Source organism: Macrobrachium rosenbergii, chromosome 28 (genome assembly GCF_040412425.1).
Source record: "Macrobrachium rosenbergii isolate ZJJX-2024 chromosome 28, ASM4041242v1, whole genome shotgun sequence".
In the NCBI taxonomy this organism is placed as follows: Eukaryota; Metazoa; Arthropoda; class Malacostraca; order Decapoda; family Palaemonidae; genus Macrobrachium; species Macrobrachium rosenbergii.
Window position 1 is genome coordinate 28,938,234 of NC_089768.1, and position 14,267 is coordinate 28,952,500.

Here is a 14,267-nt window from a genome sequence, read left to right on the forward strand (position 1 = left end):
CAGTCAGTCCATTATTTAGTGTTTTTAGCAATTGTTGTTTGACCTAAAATAACTTTACTTTAGTGCAGTTTGTGGCCTATTAAACGGCAAGTCATGGATCACTTTATAACCATTGTTAAATTTTGCTTCAGGCTGCAGGATAGAGCTGTGCTTATTTTAGTAAGCCTAATCTTGCCAAGTTATCAGAGAGCTTATACCTTTCGGCTTAGGCTGTTCATCAAGACTTAATGAAATGTTGTCCCCCAACACAACTCACAATAGGCTAGCCTATAATAGTTAGGCCTATGCCAGTTTTGTGTATTTACTAATAGTAACGTAGGTAGCCTATATAGTTTTAGGGTAAAAGGTAGCCATTAATTTGTAACTATCACAGTTTGATTTGCATAGCCTAGTGCAGTATAGATCAGTGGTCTAGCCTGTCCAAATTGTAACTCCACACTCCAGTAGGGAATTTATTGTATACAGTATTGTTGTTACACATTATTCTCTTTCTTTGCCTCATTTTAGATGATTACCTCTGATTTTGAATAATTCACTCAGTTTTGGTGATAAAGCTTCGACATTTTCAATACTCTGTTAATATTTAGGAATATTATATTTAATTATATTTCTAATTCACCATCAAGTAGTGCATCATGATCCAGTCAACCAGATTTCTAGACTTGCAAGTCTCAGCTGAAGGATTTGTACTTTCAGCAAGGATATAAATGAAGAAGGCCAGGTTAAAGAAGTTAGGTAGCTATGTTGGAAGAAGCCAAAGGAACCAATTAATAAGTACTGGCAGAAAAACAACACAGCTTTAAGCTGAAAGGACTCAGGAAAGGAGATTGACTCAGTTGGCCTTAAAGCACAGTTGAATTATGAATAGAAGATTGAAGGAAAACTCCGAAGGAAATGAGCACATTACTTCGTTCTAAATTATAATATTCCCTCATATAGGCCTATGCATGAAGTTACATTTGCTTTATTTCTGTTAACTACTGTGAATGGTATTGCTGTTATTGCTATCATCTTGCTTTAAATTTCCCACATTTTTATCACAATTTTCGTAGTATACCTAAACGTTAGGATGGATTTTCATCATTATTGTATTATAATTTTTATCGGTTACAATCACAATATACACATGTAAATGCATCCATCATTTTGGATAAAATTTGGTATTTATTTCCAACTTTTACCATTTACAGGGCAAACGACATTAGACGGCATGCTCAACCACTCACAGTGTCAAGATAATTCTGGTCTTACTACATTTTCAAGAGCATAAATGACTTAATAAAGAGGAAGAAGGTGTTGGTCAGAAGATGAAAATTGGAAAGGAGCTGATCTGCATCCTTTGGAATGGACAAGGTTGGTTATCCGATATTCTTAGATTTTAGGTCTATTGCCCCTCATTCCATCCTTTGGCAACACTCGCATTTAGGTGATGATTCAGGTTTCTTACAGAGTATGAAAAGTCTCATAGATGCAAAAAGATAGGCCTACATACCTCAAGGTACTATTGCCGTTTGCTTGGAAAGACAGACGACCTTGATTGTTTGTATATATGTAAAAAAAATCACACAGCTTTAGGATTTTCAGGCATGTTATTTTTTAGCGTATACCCCAGCTTCCTTATATCCTTCTTTCGAATTATGTAAATATATACATGTATACATATACATATACACACACACATATATATATATATGTATGTATATAATATTAGATAAGTATAATATATTATATTAGATATATATATATATATATATATATATATATATATATATATATATATATATATATTAGTTCTTGTTAATGGTACTGTAAGTGGTAGATTTCATATTGCAGTGCAGTAAAGATAAAAATTTTATACCAACTTTGTTAGAAACGATTTCATGAACGAGACCAGCCTTCTCGTTCATCGGTTTATTACACACCCAAGCGGTGACTAGAACGGTCGATACTAATTGGCTGTCCCCTGTCCAAGCACTGACAACAAAGCAAACATTGATTAACTTCGGAAAACCGTGATCAAACATCTGAATAAATACTTCCGCCTTTGTATCTATTCCGTGAGTGTTGTCATTGGGAATACCACATGTCGAGATTTCTGGGAGATTACAGGGGCGTTTTAGAGCTCCGTCAACAGCTCTGGGAAGAAGAGTCTTAATTCCGCCGCCAGATGGTGGCTGTCAGGGCGGGGCTGTGTCAAGGCCATAAAAATGTGCTGCTCTTGACCCTTGCATTTCTCATACGGCTTTATATATATATATATATATATATATATATATATATATATATATATATATATATATATATATATATATATATATATACGAACAAATTATGTATATATGTTTTTATTTTTGATAGTGTACAGCAAAATTAAATTCTCGCTCTCCCATTTTCACAAGACACTTAGGCTTACAGCTAATGATATTGGCGGTGAGAAATTTTATATTTTGCTGTAATAAAGATAAAAATTATGCGCTACATCTCTTAGAAGTGATATTGTAAAAAGCGATGACGCTTTTAAGTTTTATTATTATTCAGAAGAAGAACCCAATACATATGGAACAAGCCCACGGGGACCATTGACTAAAAATTCAAGCTTCCAAATAATATGCTGTTCATTAGGAATAAACAAGAGAGGTAAATGGAAGGGAGAAAAAAAAAAAAAAAAAAAAAAAGATCTCGCTTATTAAAAAAGAAAAAAATAAATTAATAAATGAATAGATAGATAAAAATGTATTAAAATGCAAGGAGAATAGTATTAGGGCAATGATGCGTTGCATCTTCGCTTGAACTTTGGAAGTTCCAATTGCATGACGTCCTCAGTAAGAATGTTCCGCATTCCAACAGTGTGAGGAATAAAGGAGGAATTCTGGAACTCAGAAGTTTTACAGCCAGGCACATGTGCATTTATTATGTAACTGATGTTTCAGTAAGATGGGGGAAGTCGATTTTATTAGAGTGCAAGAATTAAAGTTTTTTTTTATAACAATCATCGATTTTATTCTAGATCCTCAAATGTCTTTTGAAGATCTTATGTTACAAGTACAGCAGTGGCTCATAAGAATGTTAAATACAGCCTCCTTTTTTTTCTGTAGTGTGGGGAGGGGACAATTTTTGGGTTCTTAACGAACTATTGTGATGCAGAAGACGAATCTGGAGTGATTCAGACGTCGGAAGCGTGCCCGCCCGCACCCCTTTCCTCTCTCTCTCTCTCTCGAATAAAATCATTGCATGCTTTTAGTAGACAGTGAAGGCAAAGAAAATAAAAAGTATACGATTGTGACAACTGCTAACGACACACGTATTAATGGTAATTTAATATGACAGATCCAATCCGAATTATGTTGTAGATTAATGAATGCAAAGTTTACTAATGCTACTACTTACTACCAGTAATCAAATAATTTCCTTCGAATGTCGGTTTTTTCTTAGTGGAAACATGAACTCCTGTGTAGCTCTGATTACTGATATTGTACTGGAAGTTTTCTTACGTAGGGAGCATGTACATAGCGTTTGCAAAATTAATTAGGTTGATAAAATAGTTTGTGTTTTGTTTAGTAAAACTGGACAGGCCAAGAGATAGGTTTTGAAGCGATCACTATTATATATACAGAATATATATATATAAAATATATATATATATATATATATATATATATATATATATATATATATATATATATATATATATATAATATATCTATAATATGTATATAATATATTATGTAATATATATATAATGTATATATATAAAGTTATGAAATGTGCTCATTTACCCTAATGGTAATAATGAAATTATAAAAACCTAGTATCGTTTTTACTAAGCTTGCTTGACACTATTGGCGGAGAATCACCTTCCTGCCGTTATATATTTTAGGGAAGGAAAATTTCTTATCAAGAGTGGAATCATTCACTCGCCTAATGTATAGTTTTTCTTTCACATTCTCACAAATTCATGAAGGATCCAACAAGAATTCAAGTCTAGAACATTCAATCGGAGAGAGAGAGAGAGAGAGAGAGAGAGTCGGGTGTTGATAATGAAATTCCCCCGAGCCTTAAAATAAGGATTCCAGTTTGGCTTGAGGTCAGTGGCTTTTCGAGAGCAGATTTATCGATTGCAGAGACGATGGGGAGTGGGAGAAGGCTGATCGACTCCCATTCTGCGTACAGCCGAGACCTCCTTTCCGTGTTCCCTTGACGATCTCCACACCACATGATTTCGTTCAGACGCGCTGCTTTCTCAGTACTTAGAAGTTGATCGCGTTGGGCTTGGCGCGGAATTTGGCCGTTCGTCGACTGTGGGGTTGTTTGAAGTTTTCAGTCGTTTTAGGGGTCTTAAGTTTTTACTCTAGGGGAAACAAGAGAGATTCCGTGCCTTTATGGAAGGCTTGTTGAGACCATGGAATCAGGAAGCCTCCGTTAATGAGAGGGCGAGCGTGCGAGCGTAGCACTGCAGGAGGTCGAGGCATGCAATGGGACAGTGTGATACAAGGGAGTGTTTTCCACCCGGGGTCTTTGGTGGGGGACCAGGCTAACGTTTCGCGTGTGCCTTTGACGCAGAGGATGATCTAAGAATTGCGACTGAATAATCTAGTTGGCGTTTTTATTTACAAACTACGGTATTAAGTTTAATAATCAAGTATCGGTGTTAATTCCAAAGCGTATTGGGCATTTTCCCATCCTGCAGAAAAGCGTCTTGTTGAAAACATTTCAGGACATTCTGACAGTAACGGAATGCAGCTCTAGATGACACCATTGGCCAAGGCATCGTGGAATGAATAATTTCGTAGTTGCATGTACAGAATATAAGCGCTCCCGAGGCCACGCCTCTTGGGGTCGTTGACCCGTCTTTCTTGCCTCGACTGAATCTCCCACGTGATTCCTGGGGCCGATATCGGTCATCGCGCCATGAGGGCCAAGGCTAGTTGTAGATATAATCGTGGTCGCCTTAGCGTGACAGAAAAAAAAAGGGAAAGGAAATATGAATATGCTTGCCATCTTAGGGTCACTGGATTACAGATGAACTGATAATTTTTTAACCCTGAATCTTTTTGAATAATGTTTCGTTTGCCATCTGTTACAGTGAATCTCTCTCTCTCTCTCTCTCTCTCTCTCTCTCTCTCTCTCTCTCTCTCTCTCTCTCTCTCTCTCAGAGTAGCGTAGTGCATTGAAATTGAACGAATGCAACAACTGATGGTCTTCGCAAGGGAGAAAAAATTTGAAGTCTTTTTTTTTTTCTATGAAGCTGAGACGATATAACTCTCTCTCTCTCTCTCTCTCTCTCTCTCTCTCTCTCTCTCTCTCTCTCTCTCTCTCTCTCTTTTCCTGATAACGTCAGTGACCTATGCATTCGTGACTGAGGGTTATCCAAGCAATTCACAAATCCGCGATTTCGTCCTGCGGTATTCCAGATAGATTTGTTGCGCTGCGATCGACTCGGCATTGATCGACTGTTAATGCAGCTAAGTCGATGCGGAGGACAACACGTCCGGTCTTTTGTTATTAAGTATTGTGGACTGTTGATGTCTGCTGAAGTCTCGGTGACGTAGGACTGCAGGTCTGCGAGGTGATGCAACGTGACGAGTTTCACGCGATCACGGAACACTTTGTTTTTGTTTATTATTTTTTCATGCTTTTAAAGCCCGCAAAGTCACCCATTTATCTCGGTGTGTTAGTGTTATTTAAATGAATATTGCGTATTAGTTTTTCTCAAACCCAGTCCACAACAAATTGTAGATTAACAAGGCTGGTAGGCCTAACTGCATAGAATTACGCGGTTTCTTTTAATGATTTTCTTACCTTATTTATGACGTAAATTTTATTATCCACACCAAATTAAACAGTCTTCCAGAGATTTGGAGATGAGTTTTATCCAGTGATTATATGTATTGGCGTGTTTCATTTTAATAACACTTCGGCCTATTTTTCTTTATATATTTCCTTTTACCTCCTCTTACTTCTTCCTAATGAACACCATATTCTTTGGAAGCTTGAATTTCAAGTGAGTGGCCCCTGTGGTGGGCTAGTTCCATACGAATAGGTTTCATCTTCTGAATAATAACGATAGTAACAACTAACTTTTAAAGACGAGACTCAGAGATCTCTCCGGTCTTTGCATGCAGGCAAACCCCGAGCAGTAGAAATGCGGACGTCTGAACATTGAGCGAAACACATTGATTGTAGAATGTAGACGTGTCTGAAGAAGTATTGCAACCGGAGAAACGAAGTCGAGACGCGGCCACGGCGACCTTCGTTTGGTTCATCTGCGACCTTAAGGTCGCCGCATCTCGTGTAGTTCCTGTTACGCTGCAGTCTGGCATTACAGTGGCTTTGACCACACGACATTCCGTGGGAAGGATATTTTCTGCTTGGTAATTCTCCTGTTTTTTTTATCATATTTCATTTCTGTTTTGCTTCGTCGCGTGTTGTAGTTTTGCCATGGGGTGCAATTTCAGTCTTAGGATTTTCAAACGTATTTACACCAGCGAAAAGAAGTTAAGTATACCTTAGTTTTACCAGACCACTGAGCTGGTTAACAGCTCTCCTAGGGCTGGCCCGAAGGATTAGACTTATTTTACGTGGCTAAGAGCCAATTGGTTGCTTAGCAACGGGACCTACAGCTTATTGTGGAATCCGAACCACATTATACCGAGAAATGAATTTCTATCACCGGAAATAAATTCCTCCAACTCTTCATCAGCCGGCCGGAGACTCGAACCGGGGCCTAGCGAGTGCAGTCCACAGCTCTACCGACTCTCCCAACGAAGAGTGAAGCAAGTGGAGGGCCAAACTTGTTTGAAAGTTGTTATTCAAGTCACGTGTTTCCCAATAAGGGTACCACATGATCACCCACAATATAAAAGTGTGGCCGATTTTTTTTTTTTTTATCCTGGACAGTCCCGCTTACCTCATTGTTTGCAAGATATTCTTGAAATATTGTCCGGTGTGTTACCTTGCGTTTGCCCTGTCCGGTTTTTCTTCCTTTAATTTTTTTGTCCAGCGCGAATGCTCACCTAGAATTAGCTTAATGTTTAATCTTTTGCCCTTTTTCTCCTGTACTGTTGCGACGTAGAATTGCTTTGAGATTGAATCTTTTGCGTTGTATTTTTTTCCATCACGAGTGTGACGTAGGATTAGTTTAATGTTTAATGTTTCAAGTTTTTTCCCCGCACGATTGCGACGTAGAGTTAGCTTAATGTTTAATCTTTTCCGTTCTTTATTTTCAAGACGATTGCGACGTAGAATTGGTTTGATATTGAATCTTATGCTCGTTTTTTTCAAGACGATTCTTATCTCATTATAATGTTTAATCTTTTCCGCTCTTTTTTTTTTGCGACGTAGAATTAGCTCAATGTTTAATCAGCAAGCTCTTTTTTCAATAAGATCAAAAAAAAAAAAAGGTTTGAGAATCTTATGAATTTTTCCTTCTTATCTCATTATAATTTACAGATGGAAGGTGTGGATATAAATTGTGCAAGTGATGAGAAATAGGTAGAAAAAAAAAGATGAATTCCAGTAAAATTACAGTGGAAGGGGTGGATATAAATGGCGTAGCAAACACTGAATTAGCTCCGAAACCCGTTTGTCCAGAAAACGAATAGTAGTTCATCCAAGCATCAGAGCGTCGTTACACAGTACCTTTGTGTCTGTTATTTTTATTGTTTTGCGTTACATGTTCCACTTTTTTTTTTTTTTTTTTTTTTTTTGTCATTGCATCGGCAGTATGCACCTTTTGTATGAGGGTAGTTGGAGATACGAGCTGTTATCCCTGTACTACGTCGCATCGATGTTCCCAGTGACACTGGTAATTTTATAGGTCATTTGCAGAGCAGATGAGCCAATGGGCTTCCTAGAATTCAGGCTGTATTGCGTGTGTGTGTTTTTGTATTACATCAAAAATGCTAATCGTGGCGAGATCGCTAATGCCTAACACTAGTTAAACATTAGCGTTCGTGAGTCGAGCAGATCGGTCGTTAATCCGTCACTACTTTGCACTCAGTAGGTCGTCTTTTGGGCTGTTTTAGCATCGTTCAAATGTTTGGACTCCAAACCAGCCATGAAATCGTTTGGACGAGAGGAATTTAAAACCCTTGCTCTTTTGACCCCCTTCCTCGCATTATTTTTTTTTCGTGTGATGCAAACTGTCTGTGTCTGTCTGTGTGTGTCTTGCCTTACGAATGAGTGCAGTAACCTTAGTTCTGACAACATTCCGTGAAGAATGACTGTTTATGCATGTGCAGGCCGTGTTACTTAGCTAGTGTACAGTGTTACTTGGTTTTTCCTTGCGTAACAGATACCGCTGCATAGTTGCTTGCCATATCAGTCTTTAGTGAAGTAACTGCGACTGTTTTCTTGATTGATTTTGGGAGTAACAGTTTTTTTTTTTTTTTCGATTTTCTCGATTTTCGACGAAAAGTGGGCGATGGTTATGTACCACGTTGTGATGGTAGAATAAATTTTAACAGGAATGCGAGATATAGGTACTGATTTGTTATTTGTGATTATTTCTCAGTGATACTTTAAATACAGACAGTTTAACGTTTTGATTTGAAAGGGAAGAACTAGACATTTTTGTCTTGCTGTTTGAACTTTTCTTCATACGTTTAAGACTAGTATCCGTGTTTTTTTTTTATAAAAGACCCCAGTTTTAGGGCCTTAATCAATCAGTCAATCTATCTTTTTCATAAAATGACTATTCAAAATAGCTAAATCTGCTTTCGAAGAAGGAACGTCATGTTTACTTTCTGTGTTCGTTTGGGGTGCTTAAAATACAAGCACTGGACAGTTACAGCAATATGGATTCGTTGGGTAATGAAATTTTAATTTGCGGGTATACGAATTGCTTTGACAGATCAGAATAATGACTTACCACAAAAGTATAATGTTGGATTGCTCTTGACAAAATCACTGCCGTATGTGTGTATTTATATATAATATTTATATATATATATATATATATATATATATATATATATATATATATATATATATATATATATATATATATATATATATATATATATATATATATATATATTATATCAATGTTTTAAATATAAAATGTTTGAAATATAAACTGGAATATATACATTTTGATAAGCATCTCATTTTTATCATCATCACTGCTAGCACTGTCGTAATACTTGTCATCCCGTTATTACTGTTAGAAATAGCTATCCAGTACAATCGCTTCTTTAATACTTTTTTTTTTTTTTTTTTTTAATAACTTTGACCCAGACTGTCACCATTATCACTTTTGCTAATGGCCTCTCTGTGTTCGAACAGATACCAGCCAACGAGAACAGCCTCATTATTCACTCCCGGCTCTTTTGCACAAGAATAATACAATTCACGAGATTTATATTCCTCCGCATCATGTGGATACGAATCCCTTGGGGCGCGACGCTGGCAATATGCGTTTCTTCTTTTTCTTCGTAGCAGCGCTTGAGTCTTGTCACGAATTCTTCATTTGCATATCCCGGGCCTTCCTTTCTCCCATGTGAGTTTGTTGATTGCAATGTGTTTGCGAGATGAATCGCAATGCATTGCAAGTAATTCAGCCCAGTAAGATGCAGCTACGTTGTGTTGTTCATTTGTTAACTCGTCTGAGAGTCTCCCTTCATTTGAATTAAGCTGGGGTCTTTGTATTGCCCTCCTTGCTCTTAATGAATTGCGTCGTAGACGTGTGTAGTCTTGAAGCTTCGTCTGCTGAGGAAACAAGTCATTCATCACGTTGCTACTTTTCATTCATGAGACATTCTATACTCACAAAACAATGAGCGACACCGATGGCTTTTTTTTTTTAAGGTCTTGCTTTCCATTTACCGAGTAAATTTGGATTAAAAAGGTTATTTCATTTAAATGGAAGGAAGGCATTGCATTTATAGGTTAAAAAAAATTACGTTAATCATAAGCTGTGAAAAGCTAATTCATTTTTTTTTATTTAAAGACGCACTGAGTTTATAAATATTTTAATGAGTTTATGATACTTATAATATTTTAAAGATATTTTACATTTGGATAGATGGTGTTAGCGGAGGAAGATACGAAACAGTGCTCATTGCGAGAAAGAGTATTTTTGGATACTTTTGAATAAAATGAAAAACTCGTTTTATGTAATATTAATAATTCATTTTTAAATATTAATAATTCATTATTATTATTATTCAGAAGATGAAACCTATTCATATGGAACAAGACCGGAGGGGTCACTGACTTGAAATTCAAGCTTCCAGAGAATATGGTGTTCATTAGGAAGGAGTAAGACGAGGTAAGGGGAAATACGTAAAGCATTCCTCAATAATGATTAATGAGTAAAAGCCTATCTAATCTTTGTGAATGCATAGAGAATCCAAGGGAGAAATAGGTAGATAGACAGATAGAAAGGGAGACAGATAGAAAGGGTTGGTCTGCACCTTGAAGTCATCCATCAAATGTATCTTTCTACAATTTAACTACAAAAGCCACAGGATTTGTAGAAGGCGATCATGGCTATATTTTCTTCGTTGTCAGGTAGTTATAGCTCATTTTACCTTGTACCTATATATTTATGGCATGGGTGTTATCTCCAAAATAGACGGGGGAGAGACGTTAGGCAACTGGGGACCAGACGCGGTGGGAGTCTAGACGGCGCGGGATTATCGACCTTAAGGATTCCAAGTAATAAGGACCTCCAGGGGAGGGCCACAAAAAAAAAAAAAGTGAAGTCTCGTATACAAACATTGTCAAGTCAACAAAGACTGCCAAAAAGGGATTGCACGACAGACGTTTCGCACTCTCTTCTATCAGAAACCCCCTACCCTCTCTCATCCCTCCTCCTCTTCCCCCCACCTCCTCACTTTGGCTGGGTTAGATTGTTACATTCTTTCTTTCGGCCGCTATGTCTCTCATACCCTCTCATCCCTCATCTGATTTGTTATTTTTTTTTTGTATTCATTTGTCTCTTATCGTATAACTCAACCGCGTTCCCATCCTCCTTCTGTTTAATTTTTATTTTTTTATTTTATTTTTTTTTTTTTGGTCTGTCTTAGTCCATGAGAAGCAGTGACTCACCAGAGCTCGGTGACCTCTCACCCCTTTAACTGAGATTTATTCTCTATTAATTGTTGCATTTGCATTCATTTGCTTTGTGTTTTAGATGTATTTTTTTTTTCTTCTGGTGAAATGGCTCACAGAACGGAACAGTACGACGCCGTTTTTTTTTTTCATCAGCATCCTAATTAGTGAAGTCCATTGTAATGTGAGTTTGGACTGCGACCGTTTTTGCAAAGGTTATTGACCAGCTGCAGTGTCTCCTCGGTGTTTTAATGGGAGTTTGTAAGCACACAAACTTCATTGTCTTTCTCTTCCCCAGGAAAACTGAACATGAAGTAAATAGTTCTTGAAAATTAGTATTTGACTGCATACTATTATTATTATTATTATTATTTTGTTTTTTTTTAGATTTCTCAATTTTTTGTGTCGTTTATTTATGGGTAATTCCGTCTTATCTTGAAAGCTAACTTACTTGACATTTATGAAGATTAACGTCTTTTACTTTTATTTAGCATTACCTTCGGTACTTTTGTAGACATTTTGTTTACTTATATGTAAATTTTTTTAGTGGAATTTTCATCCTCACTTTCATGGAAGTTTACTCCTCAAGTTTCATGGAATTTCCTTCCTTACATGAGGATATCGGTTACCTTCATAATAAACAAAGACCTTTTACATCTCAGTACTGCTGAAAACTTCAGTATTCTCGTTTGAAATTCGACCGTACAGCAATTGTATGTTGTGCACAGCACTCTCTCTCTCTCTCTCTCTCTCTCTCTCTCTCTGGCTGACAAATAAAATAATTGACTATTGGGCATCACATAACGAACTTGTTTTTGCTGCCAATTAGCGGATGTAATTTCATTAAAATGAAATTTTCGTTTTTATTTTTGTGGATGCATTTCTCTCAGTACTCAGTTGCTGAGAGTCAAGTGAATTGTTTAGTATGCACAACGGGGCTTCTCTCTCCCTATCCTGTTTATGCTTTGGTCTTTGTTTTTTATTTTATGTCCTCGTTTATTCGTATCGAACAAGTTGAATGATTTATGATCAGGAGTGAGGTCTTTCGTAATGCATGGATGCATTTGCTCATTTTATTTTGTCATATGAATTTCCTGTGGCGTCTGTTATTCTGTTAGTTATCTGTTGTTTATTTCATGTAGGGCCATTCGGTTCTGTTGTAATATAATAATAATAATAATAATAATAATAATAATAATAATAATAATAATGATAATACAGTTCTAGTTAAAATTCATTTAATATTAGACTCACGGGCTCTGATACTCAACAAACAAGAAGTAAAACATTAAACTGCATACTTACGATAACACTGTTATTTTATTTATTATTTCGTTATTTATTTTTTATGATAGCAGTGATTAGCAGGAATAATTTTACCGTTGATACATATATTAACTGACAGGATTATGAGGTCCAGGATGTTAGTACTAATTGAGCATTCATCACTAGCATTGGCATTCTCTCTCTCTCTCTCTCTCTCTCTCTCTCTCTCTCTCTCTCTCTCTCTCTCTCTCTCTCTCTCTCTCTCTCAGACTTTTATCCCAGAGAGTAAAAGCTTTATCGTCAAAGGCCAGTTTTTTAAACGACACTTCAAAAACTGGTATGGAGGCTTGCTATTGAATGTGTTTTTGGTGAGACCAGGCCTTATGTCTTCTCCTGTTCCCCAGGGTGGTATTTTGGGACTTTTAATGTTTTAAGTTTTTGCTGGTGTTATGATTGCTGGTCTAGAAAGTGAAATAGTACAGCTTGCAATTATTCGTTACCCCTTTGAACGAAAGGAAGTTCATTTTAGCCTTGTAAAAGAGCCCTGACACAGACCAGTAACTGACTATTAGGTTGAACTTCGCGTAACTAAGACAACTGATTAGCTGATCTTGCACCTTCCTCAAGTACATGATTGGCTGTGCATAGATAACACTTTACTCTCTCACCTTTGACTCAAACACTGTTTTTTTCACTGCACAGAGAACTAAGTATTGTTTGTAAGCCTTGGAAAATCTACTGAGGTGTTGCTATCAACACCACATAATTTAGATCTTGTGGCTTACCAGTATCGGAAATTTTTGTCTGCAACTTCGCGGATTTGCATCTTTTGGACAAAGCTCCTCGAAGTGGTGGCTTCATTGTCCTCAGCAGAGGTACTTGTGATGTGGGCCAATGCCGAAAGATATCAGCATCCACATTCTATTGAGTCATGTGAGTGTCGCGTTACCCCACTATCCAGCATCACAAGACTTTCATTCCTTTTTTCTGTCAATCTCGCCACGGTTGGTTGGTCTGAGTCTATTAAATGTCTCTTCACGCCTCTTATTCCCTTTGTATCAGCTTCCCCACTTCGTGTAAGAGTCCGTTCTGGCATAAAGCTGGATTAAGCTCAACCAACCGCCAACCACAATTGTCGTTATGTGGAACGTTCTTCGCTGGCAGTAGGCCTACGATTGGTGCTGATGTGGTCGCTAGTTTTGCCCTAGTTTTTCTGACTTGTATCGCTGGTTTTCTATTTAAATGTTAATTTGCTGGTTAGTTAATCTTTATTTATTCGTTATTGAGTTAATCTTTATTTATTCGGTGTTGTCTTCTCCCGGCTGATTTTTTTAATGCGAGCCTTCTGTTTTGCGGAGGCTCGTTTGCAAGTTAACGGCCTCTTAGGCGAGTTCATTCTGTGTTTTCGTTAATTTTGAATAATTGATCTCTCTCTTTCTCTCTCTCTCTTAGACTATCCTATTTATTGCGAGCGCATAGTTAAATTCCCTCTCTCTCTTTTTCTCTCTCTCTCTGACTATCCTATTTATTGCGAGAACATAATTAAATTCCCCCTCTCTCTCTCTCTCAGACTATCCTATTTATTGCGAGAGCATAATTAAATTCCCCCCCTCTCTCTCTCTCTCTCTCTCAGACTATCTATCTCTCTCTCTCTCTCTCTCAGACTAATTAAATTCCCTCTCTCTCTCAGACTATCCTCTCTCTCTCTCTCTCTCATAATTAAATTCCTCTCTCTCTCTCTCTCTGTCATCAGACTTTATTGCGTGAGCATGATGAATGTCCAAGGTCACTTGTATGTAAACTTCACATCTGAACACCCCCTCCCCCGCCCTCTCTCTCTCTCTCTCTCTCTCTCTCTCTCTCTCTCTCTCTCTCTCTCTCTCTCTCTCTTCCTCGGCTGGAGACGTCTGTATTAATTATTCTTCATGGAATCTGCAAGTCACTTG

General features: G+C 37.3%; 1 protein-coding gene across 4 annotated transcripts in view; it reads left to right on the plus strand.

The window, feature by feature from the left end:
• Positions 1–1,329: 1,329 nt before the first annotated feature.
• LOC136854167 (receptor-type guanylate cyclase Gyc76C-like) overlaps positions 1,330–14,267 on the plus strand; it is a 467,449-nt gene continuing 454,511 nt past the window's right edge. For all 4 annotated transcript variants that reach the window (XM_067130442.1, XM_067130444.1, XM_067130443.1 and 1 more), the window contains exon 1: positions 1,330–1,353. In XM_067130442.1, the coding sequence (XP_066986543.1) occupies positions 1,345–1,353 (9 nt within the window). In that variant the 5' untranslated portion in view covers positions 1,330–1,344. The remainder of the gene's footprint in view (positions 1,354–14,267) is intronic.